At 34.6% G+C, this 14,844-nt stretch overlaps 1 protein-coding gene across 1 annotated transcript; it reads left to right on the forward strand.

The window, feature by feature from the left end:
• Positions 1-871: 871 nt before the first annotated feature.
• Positions 872-11,813, forward strand: LOC132344535 (RNA-binding motif protein, X chromosome-like). Its single transcript, XM_059884223.1, has 8 exons — positions 872-1,011; positions 1,534-1,640; positions 3,924-4,098; positions 5,756-5,902; positions 7,058-7,169; positions 8,349-8,471; positions 8,548-8,636; positions 9,257-11,813. Exons 1-8 carry the CDS (start codon positions 903-905, stop codon positions 9,559-9,561), a joined length of 1,167 nt encoding a protein of 388 aa, XP_059740206.1. The 5' UTR covers positions 872-902; the 3' UTR covers positions 9,562-11,813.
• Positions 11,814-14,844: the final 3,031 nt, after the last annotated feature.

A 14,844-nucleotide genomic window follows, 5' to 3' on the forward strand; every position in this document is an offset into this window, starting at 1 on the left:
GCACCGGACTATTGCTTTGGTGTTTAACCTGGCTTTTCTCCCTTGGCTTGGGGCTGCTAGTTGTGGGGGCTGTTGCTTTGGTGCCTAATCCAGCTTTTCTCTCTTGGCTTCTGGCTACTAGTCATGGGATATTGCTTTGGTGTATAACTCAGATTTTCTCCCTTGCCTTGAGTCTGCTAATTGCGCATCTGGATGTAACAGCCCAGGCTCCATTTTGTTTCACGTGCACTCTTTTTTTTTTTAAACAGTTTTTCTCTGAGATAGTGACAGTAGTTGAAAAACTTAACCAGTATACCGAACCATTTTACTTATATGACTTAAAACTAAAGTTTTCAAATGTTGAACTGTTGATTAACTTAACAAAAATGGTCAAATTTTAATGTTCATAAAAGTTAACATTATTTTGTCTGGAGCTATGATTCTTAGTTTACCAAAATAAGTAACCACAGGTTAAATTTTCCTCAGCAAAGTATTTTATTCTCTTGTGGCTTTTATGACTTAGTATTGTAGAAGTTTTTAAATTTAAGTGTATTTTACAGATTATTTGTTGTGTAATCAATATAAACGTGAGAAAATGGGGAAATTTGAAAATGTGTTTAGTGTATTTTATGTACATTTTATAAAACTTAGATACTGTATTTAGGTTTTAATGAGTGAATTCTTTAAACACTGCAGCTCAAAACAGTTTTCCAGCAGCCTTCTAATGTAATTTAAACTTACAGGTTTTTGTTATCTGTAAAAAAACAGCATTCATTAGGTCAGGGCTTGTTTTCCTTTTTGCGTTACAAGCTTCCTTGTATTTTAAGTAAACATTTTTAAAAGTTCAGTTCTTTTTAAATGATATTGGAACATTTTGGCTCATAATTTGTTCTTTGGTATATTTTTTGCCACCTAACAGTAAAATGATGGAAGCAGATCGGCCTGGAAAACTGTTAATAGGAGGCCTCAGTGCTGAAACAACGGAGGAGTCTCTTGAAGCTGAATTTGGGAAATATGGTCACATTGTGGAAGGTAACTCTAGAATCGGATATGACTGAGTGACTGAACTGAATCGAACTCTAGAATCAACATACGTAACTCTTTAAAGCAAATGTCTACTTGATATATATCCATGGACAACTATGAGTAGTTTCAGGTTTTTGTTTTTTTAATTGGGCAAGTACTTGGCAGTCAGTGAAAGGGTCTCCTCTTACTGAAAAGGGAAGAAAACAGTGCCTTTAAAATGTACTAGTGGTCCTGGGATGTGAAAGAGAATAAGACATGGTAATAGTAGAATTATTGAGATTTACTGTTCATTTTTAGAATACTAGGAATAATATATAAAAATCAAGTTATGTGATATTTTTATATCATGTATAAAACGATATATAGATTTTTGTTTTTAAGTAACTTTCAAAAGTTTGTACTGTGTTGATAACATTCAAGTATGTTAAAGGGTCTTATGAGAAATTGTCAAAGGAGTGATAATTTTGAAAATAGTAAAGTTCAATTTTATGTGACATTTTAAATTTAAAAGATTTACGTGTATTACAGTTCTCTTGATAAAGGATCGGAACACAAACAAGTCGAGAGGCTTTGCTTTCATTACTTTTGAGAGCCCCGCAGATGCAAAGGATGCTGCCAAAGAAATGAATGGAAAGGTAAGTCTTAATAATGTATGTTCTTCATTTAACACTATTGATAGATTTCTTTTGGAGAAGGCAATGGCACCCCACTCCAGTACTCTTGCCTGGAAAATCCCATGGGCGGAGGAGCCTGGTGGGCTGCAGTCCATGGGGTTGCAGAGTTTGACACGACTGAGTGACTTCACTTGCACTTTTCACTTTCATGCGCTGGAGAAGGAAATGGCAACCCACTCCAGCGTTCTTGCCTGGAGAACCCCAGGGACAGGGGAGCCTGGTGGGCTGCCGTCTATGGGGTCGCACAGAGTCGGACACGACTGAAGTGACTTAGCAGCAGCAGCATAGATTTCTTTATTGTTACAGTAGTATAATGCTTTGTAAGGCTTCACTCCTTTTTGTCACATAAATACTAGTTCCTCTGGTTGGGAAGAGATTGAAGTTAATACCAGCATTAACAAAACAGATTAAATCTGTCTTCTATTAACATTCAGGTGTAAATACAAATAGGTTTTAACCTTCAGCACTCTCCCCGTATTTCATACTGTATTTTAAGTCTTGGCATTTTCTATTTAAGTCACTCTTCAGTGTATCAGTGTTAGGAATAAAAATTTGTCCCGTAGAAGCTGAACTTTTTTAAAAAACTGGAGAATTGCTTTACAGTATTGTGTTGGTTTCTGCCGTGTATCAGCATGAATTAGCCATAAGCATACAAATGTTATCTCCCTCCCACTTCCCTCCCCATCCCATTTCTTTAGCTAGCTATGGAGCACTGTGTTTGCTCCAGGATGTGCCCCGTCTGTGGATTGTTACATTAAATAAAAAGGAAGTCTGTATCTCCCCCATTTTATATTGTGGGTAATAGGCTTTTGTACTCATGATATCCTGTTGTTAAATTATCTCTGGAACTTCTACATTCCCTTAGTGCAAATACATTAATTCCCTATTATCTACAGTTATGGTTCTAGTATATTTCACACATGTGACACATGTTGACCCTTGTCCTTTAATTTTTCAGATATGGTAGTACCTAAAAGTTAAGTTTGACTCAGCTTTGGGTCACAGAGATAAATTTTCCTTGAGAATACTTGATGGTAACTAATTCCTCTTTTTTTTTTTTTTTTATTTGTTCTAGTTGTCAAGCACTGGAACATGTAATCTGAAATTACACTTGAGTAATTTTTATTCAATAGGTGTTATATTGCGAGGCATTGATTGAATTTAGTTAGCTGGTTAATGGTTGTGGATGAGACAAAATATTTATTTTCTTAAGCACTGGCGTTCTGGGTGAAGGGAAAAAACGTACAAATAGAAACATTAATTTTACACGCAGAAATGTTAAGGAAAATAAAGTAGTAATTTTGGTGGAGCTCATCGGGTGGTGAATACTGTTTTTTTCAGTATATCTAGGAATATTTGCTAAATCCTGAGTTGGGAAAGAGACACTGCATGAATTTGTGGAAAATATTTTGAACCAAGATATAGAAAATGAGACCCTAAGATGAGGGGAAAATGGCTTTTGAGGATGATTGTATTGATCTAGAGGCCATTTCAGCCAGAAGTCCTGGTGGAAATTTAGGATTTAAAATTGTTTTCCAAAAATAATGTGAAATAACAAGAGTGTATATAGTATGATTCCTATTAGGTTTTCAAAACTCCTTTTGGTCTCTGTAAAATATTAAGGCAGATATTGGAAGATTAAATTTAAGCATTTCTGAAAAATACGAAGTAGCATTACGGTCAGTAACCCCCTGGGAACAGAAAATAAAACAGTTGTATAAGGCAAGAAATGTTAATGGCCAAATAAAGGTTCTATTTTTAAAAAAAGAAAAATGAAGAAAATTATTAGAACTAGAGTAAATACAGAGCAGCAGTTATATTGAGAAAATTTATGTTTGTGTCTAATAGAACAAATGCTAAAATATAATTATGATAGGAACAATTATTTTGAATAAGTAATAGGCATACTTTTACATACCCTTGGGAAGCTGAAATTTTAAATGGAAAATTTACTAAAATGAAGCATGTTATAGAAAATAAAAATGTGTGCTTTTTCATGGTAAAGGAGAGATACTCATCATTTAATACCAGAGAACCGTTCAGGAAGTTCTAATAGTAAATACATACGCTTTGTGTTGGATGACTTAGGAAAGGCAATTGCCAATTAAGTCTTGTTCATCATATTGAAGAGCACAGTCATTTCAGGAAAAAAATGTTTGCTTTGGGGAAAAATACTGATTTAATTCATTGCAATAATAAGTTAAAATTTATGTAACATTACTGATGTTGTACTTAATCTTATAGTTTTTGGATGGAAAAACAATTAAAGTAGAACAAGCCAATAAACCATCTTTTGAAAGTGGTGGTAGACAGAAACTGCAACCCCCTGCAAGAAACAGGGGCCATCCAAGAAATCTGAGATGGGAAAGAGGAGGATCTGGTGGAGCAAGAGGGCGTATGTCTCATGGAGGAAACTTTGGTAATGTATTAAAATACAAGGACGCCATAGCACTGAAAAACTGTTAAGTTTGAACATCTAGTAAATCTCAATGTCTATTGCATTGTTAATGAGAAGAATAATCTACAAGAATATATTAAATGAGAAAATTACCATTATTGATAATCAGAATTATTTCTAAGTTGTAAAGAATTGTTGTAGTTATAAAATTACTTATGTGCAAAAAAAGTTCATCATCTTACAGGGAAATGGCTTAAATTTTATTCTTTTTTTTTACCATTGTTATCGATGCCTCTTTAACAGTTTTTCTACACAATTCATTGCTGTTGATCATACATTAGAATTTTCCAATTTTGGCAAATAACTTTATTTAAACTATTAAAAAGACATGTATATACTCTCAGAGTAGTCCTACTGTATTGTAAAAAGTACTGGAGAACTTTGAAGATTACATAACAGATAACACAGTTCAGGGGTGAACATTGTGTATTTTTGGACTGACCTTGTAGTATTTGTCTTGAGCATGTATGTGCAGACAACTCTATGCAATTCTCCACTGTCATTTTGATATGGTGCTTTTGTTCCTGGGTTCTGTTGTAATAAAATTTGCATTTTGGAAAAGTTGTCTTTGATACAGATGTAAAAGCCTCTGTTTTGTATGTATAATTACATATATGTACATACATATGCATGTTTGTGTGTGTTAGAGAACAGTGAGTTACTGCAAATGGTATTATGAAATATTTTCAAAGAAGTTTTTACTTGGTAAGAAAGAAGGGAGGCACTTTCCATTCATAAACTTCCATATATCTAACAAACTTTGTCTCCTCTACTAACAATAACCAATCTTGAAAAATAAAACATTTCACTTCTGTTTTTGACAACCAGATGTGTGATTTTTTAGAAAATATTTTTAAAAGTTCTGTTACAGGGTGTGTTCATTATAAGATCACACAGTTCTGTTATTTTCTCAGGAGATGAGAAAAGTTTACTAGCTCATATTCTGCAAAGTGTACTCTCCCAAGTGTAACTGGAATATATCTGTAAACATTTTTCTAGTTAGATAAAAAGATTTCATTACTTACCATGCATTCTTAAATACTATTAGAGTTGAACAGAACATAGCCTTTTCCTTGAAAAATTAACAGTAAAGGTTGATCCTTGAACAAAGCAGATCTGTGTGGATTCACTTAAAAGCAGGGTTTTTTGTTTTTACTCCAAGTAAATATGTACTAGGTTACTAAATGATCCAAGGTTGTTGGAGAAGTTGCATTTTTTCCTATAAAAGGAGTTTTTTATACTTTTAGGTGCATATTTTTTTTATTGTTTTGACATAACACCTATTGTGTTACATTTTTAAAAGCTTTTTTGACACCAGAATTGTATGAATTATTTTCCTCCCAGTGTGTTTAAAATTTTATTTTATCCTGGTTTTTCTCCACCTCCTCTATTCTCTTCAGACTACTATCACAGCAGTGGTTCTTTAATCATTTCATAAATTTTTCAAACTGACTGAATTGTACTAACTGATGTATCACATGAGGAAATAGTTTTATTGGTTTAGACAAATACAAATGCTGAAGGCAATGGTAGTTCTTTATTAAAGATCTATAAACAGTAAGCAAAACTTAAACTTTAAGAATGTTTACTCTACCTAAAAAATTGCATTGAAATACAGGTGATAATGGATATAGTCTCAACACGAGCTCTTCAAGAGGACCCTATCCAGTTAAAAAAGGACCATCTTCAAGATGTCAAGGTCCTTCTCCTAAAAGATCTGCTCCTTCTGTTCAAGGGCGAAGCAGTAGTGGAATGAGAGGACGAGGTAAACGTTATATAATATAGAGACTATTGTTTCTGAGTAGTTAGTAAACGTGAGCTATTTAAAAATCAATCCTTAACTTTAAGAAGCAAAATGAAAAGAGAATTACATGGACATGTTTGTTGATCACTAGTTGATTTGTGGATGAAAAATAATTCTTTAGCATCTAATTATAGATGTGTGGTAGGTGATTAACATAGAAGTGGGGAAGACATTTCTTTTAAATCTATGCTTGCTAGAGAATTCCTTGGGTTTTTTTTTTTTTTTTGAAGTTGCTAACATTTGCTGCTTAGTAGGATTTTTCACGTGGTTTCAAGATCAAGTATTTTCATGAAAACTAATATCCCATGAGTCAGCGATTTGGAATGTAGAGTAGTTTAGCTATGTTATATTGGCTACCTGGTTCATGTAATTATAAACAGTAACTGAAACTTGTCATATTAACTGTAGTTTGGATTCTTAACATATTTTTACATTGTTTGCTCTTGATACAGCTAAAAACTTTGAATCATTATCAAATTGTCATTTTTATGTATAGAATATTAATGAAGCTAAGTGTATTATGGTATTGATTTCAAAATACAAAAGAAGCTTAGAAACCTAAAGTTTCATTAGATTATTAGCCTAGTGAGCAAACAAAACAAGAGAAGTCTGACCACCAGGAATTAGTAAGAATTAGCACAAGAAGTGAGTATTATTTACAGTAAATAGTTTTCCTGTTTTGGAAGAGGTAGCATTTTTCAAATGAGCCCTTTATTGCTAATAAGTAGTTGAACTCAATAGTACTATCATTTGGAAAGGTCAGTAATTCAGGTTGCAGTTTATGTTAAATTTATCAACATTAGGAAAAAATCAAGTACTTTGTGATTGAACCTGTGAAAATAGTTTCAAAAAAATAATTAGACTTTACTCAAAGTTTGAGAGATTCTATTACTTGTAATTTAAAGATTATCCAAAATGTACAGGGAGCAGAAGATGTCAGGAAATAAAATGTTCAGAAATTACATTTATAAAGCAAGCTAAATGTGCATGAATCGGATTTTATAAGTATTTTTTTTCAATTGTTTTGGAGAGAGGAGACACACCAGTCTTTCGAATTTTTCTTTGAAATATTACTCTCAATTCTGAGATACTTATGTGAGCATTTTTAAATTAAAGGTCCAGTATTGCGGAGAGAAAATTACAGAGGAGGTCCTCGTAGACAGCCAGTGTCTTCTCGGAGAGATAACTATGTGTCACCAAGAGATTATGGTTATGCTACTAAAGACAGGTAAAGAAAAATAAAATACATGAATTTTTAAGTCATAGTTAATTTTGTTGAGGTAAAATGTATCTAACAAAATTTTAAAAGTGAACAGTTCAGTAGCATTTAAACTACTCAGAATTCTGCAACCGCTATCTCTGTTCAGTTCCAAAACATTTCATCACCCCAAAACAAAATCTATAAGCAGTTGCTCCCATTTTTATCCCCCCGTGTCCCTAGGAGACACCCACCTACGTCATGTGTCTGTAAATTTACCTAATCCTGAATATATCATACGTTCACTGTAGCCTGCCAGGCCCCACTGCCCATGGAGTTCTCCAGGCCAGAATACTGTAGTGGGTAGCCATTCCATTCTCCAGAGGATCTTCCTGAGGGATTGGACCCTGGTCTTCCATATTGCAGTCAGATGCTTTACCAACTGAGCCACATGGAAGCCTTAACAATATGTGACCTTTAATATGTGGCTTTTCCATTAGTGTGAGTGTTTTCAAAGATAATCCTTGCTGAAGCATGAATCAGTACTTCAGTTTTTGAGTGGGGGTTAAACTACCATTATATGTATAGTTAACATTGTTTGTTTATCCATCTTTATGGTTAAAGCGTACAAACATTGGAGTACCTGCTTTCAATTCAGAGTGTAAACTCTGAATTGGAATTCCTGGGTCATACAGTATTTTCAGTATTTTAAGGAACCATTCATCTTCTCCATAACTGCACTGGTGGTGCAGTGCTAAGAGCCCACCTGCCAATGCAAGAGACTCAGATTCAATCCCAAGGTGGGGAAGATACCCTGGATGAGAAAACAGCAATTTACTCCATATTCTTGCTTGAAAAATCCCATCAATAGAGGGGCCTGGTGGGCTACAGTCCACAAGGTCACTAAGAGTCTGACACAGCTTTCTATTTACTGTGCACACACAGGATTTCTGCATGCTCACCAACACCTGATGCTTTATATTAGGGTTAGCCTGTCTACTAGGTGCAGAGTAGGTGTCTCATTCAGATTGAAAAACTTTTTTTCTTCCTAAAAAAATAATGATGTTAAGCAGTGTTTTACATTCTTGTTCATCATTATATATCTTCCTTGAAGAAAAGTATATTGAGATCCTCTGAATTTAAAACTTTTTTTGTCTGTATGAATTCAGTATGAATTCTTTTCATTTATTTTTGTTTGTTTGTTTTAAGTTACTCAGGCAGAGATCCAAGTTCGCGAGACACCAAGAATTATGCTCCACCATCTAGAGACTATGCATACCATGATTACGGCCATTCAAGTTCTTGGGATGATCATTCCTCTAGAGGACATAGGTACTATAAACAATTCTGTTTCTAATCAAATAACTTATGGAAATTTTTTCTTTAACATTAATTCTCTTAAATTTAGTGATCATGATGGCTATGGTGGAAGCCGTGATAGAGATTATTCTGAACATCGAAGTGGAGGCTCTTACAGGGATTCATATAGGAGTTATGGTAAGAGTACAGTTACAACTCAGAAAGGACAGAATTAGAATTGACATGCTAGATCTACATCATTTACTCAAGTTTACTTCTAATTTCTCAGGGGAAAAAAAAAGTAATTTCTACCTAATTGATTGGTTTGAATTAGTTTTGATCAGTCATTTAAAATGATATGAAGGGTAATTTGGCAGCTTACATTTTTTAATCACAAAAATTACTGTAACATTTTTAAAAACAAAAGTGCTATTAAGAGTATGAAGCATAGGAACATTATGAAGTTCAAAATTTTAGTCTTTTCCAAAAAATTAATATTTACTTTAAACTGCTGCTGAGTCATTTCAGTCACGTCCGACTCTGTGCAACCCCATAGATGGCAGCCCACCAGGCTCCCCTGTCCCTGGGATTCTCCAGGCAAGAACACTGGAGTGGGTTGCCATTGCCTTCTCAACCACTGGAGCTAAAAAATACTGCTCTTTTTAAATAAATGTGAAAGCCCCTTCACCATGGCTACTAGTTCATATCTTCACCACAGAGGCAGATAAAGGCTAGCCTTTGAAAGATTTAGTACTTTATAGTCACGTTATAGTAGTAATGGGAAAATTTTATAATTTTATCAATTATTAATTTCACAGGGGGCTCCCACGGTGCTGTATCAGGAAGAGGTCCACCTCTGAGTTACGGCAGAGGTCGTCACTATGACGATTATAGCAGTACAAGAGATAGAAATGGAGGAGGGCAGAAAAGTTACTCATGCAGCCGAAGTGATACATACTTAAGTGGTCGTGACCGTGGTGGAAGACAAGAACAAGGATTTCCATCCTCCAAGGATAGGGTGTACCCTGCTCCTCATGAGTCATACAGTAGCTCAGGTTATGAGGCTTCCAGGGGAGGTCATGGGGGAAACCGATCTGAAAGAGTAGGCCGAAACAGATACTAAAAATAATACTCACATACCATGTTTTGTTGGCATGGGAAAATTTTGTGTGAGTTTCTGTTTTAATTCATACTTGAGTACTGCTGAAGAAAAAGCATTGGCTTTGGAGGGAAGAGCTGTAAACTTTACCCTCCATGAATTTTCAGATAAATTGAAAAATAGAATCATTCAGATAAGTTGAAAAATAGAGTTATTCAAAGTAATTTCATAGTTGTCTGCTAATTGAAAAATAGAAGTTAAAAATTTTTAATTTAATGTCTAAATTTTCAGAGTGTGTTTTGCGAAATGCCACTGTTTATTTTACTGGTGCGTTAAACAAGCATAAAAACACTTGTTTGGAGGGTGAATTGTGCTGTTTGCTTAAAGTTTCCCTTTGTGTCTTTGCACATGAATGCATTCAGAATTAAGCAATACGGTATTTCTCCATTGCAAGCTGTACCTGCTTTCTATTTAGGTTAACAAATATTACATGCTATTTTTGAAAGCAGTGTATAAAAGGTTTGACAAGTCTCTAAAAAACCTGAAAGGGATGTTTGCGTCCTTACTGAAATGTTGTGTCCAACTGTTTAAAACAATAGTATAAATCAGAAGAAAATTTAGATATATGACTAAAATGTTTAAGTCTAAAGTTAAGTATCAATTTTCTTAGCCATTCAAGTGGCTAATGACAAAAGTGCCATGATTAAAAAGAAAACAATTTGTACCTAAGTTGAGATTGAACTAGTTAAGTATTCTGAGTATGTATCTTAATGAAAGTAAATAGTTCTAGATTTGTTGGAAAGGCAGTGTTTTAAGTAATGATGATTTTAACTTCATTTTGGAGTACTTGATCTAACCCAAAAGTATAGGCTTATCTATAAGGAAAGTTAAGGGTTTTTATAGGTAGATTTAGGTATCAATAATAATACATCAACTTTTTGTTAAGAAACAAGTATAAGAGCTGCAGGACAAATGGAATTGGCAAAATTAGTGGAGAGATTTGCAATTTCCTTTTAAAGTAACAGCAAATTAGGGGAAATTTACTTTTTAAAGGTTCAATTAACAATATTTGAGGCAAACTCAGAAGACAGATTAAGAAATTTCTTAGGATTGTTCCAAATGTTAGAAGTCAAAGGCATAGTTGAATACATTTTCAAGACAAAGGATAGTGCATAAAAGTGACATTGATATTTACATGAAGTTCAAGGCAACACTGTCCAGGTAAGCAGGAACAAAGTAAGCAGTAAGTTACTGATCCTAGTACAAAGCTGAGAAAGAACAGGATATTTTTTAAGTAGTTAGATTGGTAACTTCTGAAATTGCAACCAGATCTCAAACGGCTATTTTGATGCTAGACATTATGAAAGCATAACTTTCATTTAGTTGTGCTGTAGTGTTTGTGAGGACTGAATAAGAATATAAACTTCCTAGCATAATTTCTAATTATTTCCTATGAATCCATTATGATAGTGTCTGTATTACCTACCCTGGAAACTTTGAGCAACAGAAAGATCCTTGACAGGATATCTTGTTATAATAGTGACAACATTCGTGAGTATATGAGAATGGCAACCTAGAAAATAATTTCTCCCAAACATTGCTATAAAGATTCTGTTTTTGAGCATGTTAAAGAGTAAACTCTGAAAATTATAACCAAAGTTAAAGGCCTGTCCTGTTAAAGTGTTCATTCGACAAAAATGAATTTGTTGTCTGTAGTACAGAGAATAAAAAGTAAATTTCAACTATAACTAAATTTCTCTACAGTTTATGTGTAATGAGTTACTGTTTTTAAAATCAGTTTGACCTGAAGGTTCCTGTAGTTGGCTTAATTTGAAAATGGCAATTAACCCAGAAATGTAAAATTCCCTGTTGAAAATGCTCCTGATGTAAGAAATGTTGTACCTTTCTGTTGACCCTAGCCATTAAACTGGTTTTTAGTAATAAAGAATATCAAGTTGCTTTAGAAACAGTGTTAAAAAACCTGCACAACGAAGTATTCTTCTTCTGTATGTTGATATAGAACTCTGTATCCCAGGCTTTGCTGTGTATGCTGAATATAAAGGCATAATTTGTTTAGTGTTTAGTAACTATGAATTTTAAATCATCTAAAAGTGGGAAAAAGTCCTTGAAACTGTCTTGACTTAAAGGGGTTATCTTCTTGTATGTTGCTTGTTTTTATTTGATGTTTTTGTGTTAGAGAAAACTTTCCATTTGTGATTTTTCATTAGTTCTGTATGTATTGTAAACTTTTAGTACTTTGTGTTAGGAATTTTTATCTTGAAATTAAAGTGTTACATAGCTTTCTAAAAGTGTTAGTTTGGCTTTTTATACCTACTCTATTATTTTTTTTTCTTACTGTGATATATGATAGAATTATTTTCATTTCTTAGTGAAACACCAATTTTTCCAGTAAAAACTAGCATAAAAGTTAAAAAGTATGCACATCTTTTTCTCAGCTCTTGTTTCTACTTCTCTTAATGAAATTTTCTGCTATGTATTGCCATGTAGCACATTACTTCGGAAGTACCTCTATTATTGTTCAATTTTATCTTTTATTTTTCTGGCTGTTTCCTTTATATAGTTCCATAAGCCATTGGAGTTTTGACTGACATTGCTTTACATTTATCAATGAATTAGGGCAAAAGTGACTTTAATGTTTTAGAATTTCCCGCCCATCTTTCATTATATTCAGACTCTATTTAGAACCTGACAGATTCTCACTAAAGGCCCTTATTACATCAGTTGTTAATGACATTTTCCTGTTTACTTGTGTTTGGTTTTGCTGGATTTTTTTCGGTGGCAGATTCTTTAAGAGTTAGCCACCTGGAAGCCCTGTTAGCTGCATTCCTAAAGTAATGTTTAATGCTTAGGTTTTGAATGAAATTTTATGTGTATTGCAATTAATAAATGGGTGTTCTTTTTGTTTAAAGTTCTTTAATTTAAGTGATATTTTATTAAAAATAACTTACAGTATTCAATTTCCTGCATAAGCTGGCCATCATTTAAGGACACACTTTTATTATTTGGTCTGTATCCCTGTTTTCTTCTTCCACTCCGAGGAATTAAACTTTCAGTTCAGCTCAGTCGCTGAGTCATGTTCCACTCCGCAATCCTATGGACTGCAGCACACCAGGCTTTCCTATCTATCACCCACTCCCAGAGCTTGCTCAAACTCATATCCATCAAGTCACTGATGGCATCCTACCATCTCTTCCTCTGTTGTCCCCTTCTCCTGCCCTCAGTATTTCCTAGCATCAGGGTCTTTTCAGTTGAGTCAGCTCTTCACATCAGGTGGCCGAAGTATTGGAGTTTCAAGTTCATCATCAGTCCTTCCAGTGAACACCCAGGACTGATGTGGTTTAGGATGGACTGGTTGGATGTCCTTGCAGTCCAAGGGACTCTCAAGAGTCTTCTCCAACACCATAGCTCAAAAGCATCAATTCTTTGGCACTCAGCCTTCTTTATGGTCTTACTCTCACATCCATACATGACTACTGGAAAAGTAACTTTGACTAGATGGACCTTTGTCAACAAAGTAATGTCCCTTCTTTTTAGTATGCTGTCCATCATACCTATCTATCATATGCTGTTTATCATATCTTTCCTTCCAAAGAGCAACTGTCTTTTAATTTCATGGATACAGTCACCATCTGCAGTTGTTTTTGGAGCCCAAGAAAGTAAAGCTTGTCACTGTTTGCATATTTTCCTCATCTATTTGCCATGAAGCTTGTGGGACCAGATGCCATGATCTTCGCTTTTTGAATGTTGAATGTTAGGCCAGCTTTTTCACTCTCCTCTTTCATGTTCATTATGAGGCTCTTGAATTCCTCTTTGCTTTCTGCCATAAGGGTGGTGTCATCTGAGATTATTGATACTTCTCTCAGTAATCTTTTGACTCCAGCTTATCTGACATTTCATATGATGTACTCAGTATATAAATTAAGCAGAATGACAGTATACAGCCTTGACATACTCCTTTCCTGATTTGGAACCAGTCTGTTCCTTGTCCAGTCCTAACTGTTAACTTCTTTTTTTTTTTTTAAACTTTACAACATTGTATTAGTTTTGCCAAATATCGAGATGAATCCGCTACAGGTATACATGTGTTCTCCATCCTGAACCTTCCTCCCTCCTCCCTCCCCATACCATCCCTCTGGGTCATCCCAGTGCGCCAGCCCCAAGCATCCAGTATCGTGCATCGAACCTGGACTTGCGACTTGTTTCATTCGTGATATTATACATGTTTCAATGCCATTCTCCCATATCTTCCCACCTTCTCCCTCTCCCACAGAGTCCATAAGACTGTTCTATACATCACTGTTTCTTTCTTTCTTTTTTTTTTTTTAATTTTATTTTATTTTTAAACTTTACATAATTGTATTAGTTTTGCCAAACACAGGGTTATTGTTACCATCTTTCTAAATTCCATATATATGCATTAGTATACTGTATTGGTGTTTTTCTTTCTGGCTTACTTCACTCTGTATAATAGGCTCCAGTTTCATCCACCTCATTAGAACTGATTCAAATGTATTCTTTTTCATGGCTGAGTAATACTCCGTTAAACTTTGAATTGTTGTAATTTCTGCTAAGTTGTTAAAGATACTTTTGCTTTTACCTCTAAAGATACTCTCAATTTGGTGACTTCTAAGGTAAATCAGTCTCTCCTATTAATGAAAAAAAAAAGTTTCCTACTAGTTGTTAAGCTATATTTGTTCCTTCTTCATGAATAAATAATCTTGTTCCCAGTGAGTTTAAGGTTCTTGCCTTATTGCAAAGAGAATTTCAAGATAGGAAGTTAAGTAAAATGAGTGTTTTAGTTAAGCAAGGGTTTGTCCTTAGAGGGAGAATAGGCAGATAGGTGAGGAGGTGCTACTCAGCACTTCTTTGGTAAACCAGCTATGAAGGGCATACAAACCAAAAGGGGGAAGGATTTTGGAGGTCCTTTCCCTGATTTTCATCCCAGCTCCAGTCTCCTGAGGGGAGGAGGGACCATTGTCTTTATTTAGCTTAAATCAGAAGTGTCATGGTGTTGATGCATGATCTAGTATTTCTTTTTTGCAAGGCTAACCTTTTTGTAATGAAAGCAAAATAAGCAATATGTTACATGTGAATATTGGAGAAGGAAATGGCAACCCACTCCAGTATTCTTGCCTGGAGAATCCCAGGGACAGGGGAGCCTGGTGGGCTGCAGTCCATGGGGTCACGAAGAGTCAGACACAACTGAGCGACTTCACCTCACTTTCACTTGACATGTGAATGAGATTCCTTCCATTCCCCACATTTCTTTGCTGGCTTTGGGACACT

This window comes from Bos taurus, chromosome Y (assembly GCF_002263795.3).
Source record: "Bos taurus isolate L1 Dominette 01449 registration number 42190680 breed Hereford chromosome Y, ARS-UCD2.0, whole genome shotgun sequence".
Taxonomy (NCBI): domain Eukaryota; kingdom Metazoa; phylum Chordata; class Mammalia; order Artiodactyla; family Bovidae; genus Bos; species Bos taurus.

Bases quoted from the DNA above. Each gene is read 5' to 3' on its own strand.
- LOC132344535 (XM_059884223.1), top strand. From the start codon at position 903: ATGATGGAAGCAGATCGGCCTGGAAAACTGTTAATAGGAGGCCTCAGT. The intron at 1,641-3,923 runs GTAAGTCTTAAT...TTAATCTTATAG, and splicing joins CCAAAGAAATGAATGGAAAG to TTTTTGGATGGAAAAACAAT. The intron at 5,903-7,057 runs GTAAACGTTATA...TTTAAATTAAAG, and splicing joins TAGTGGAATGAGAGGACGAG to GTCCAGTATTGCGGAGAGAA.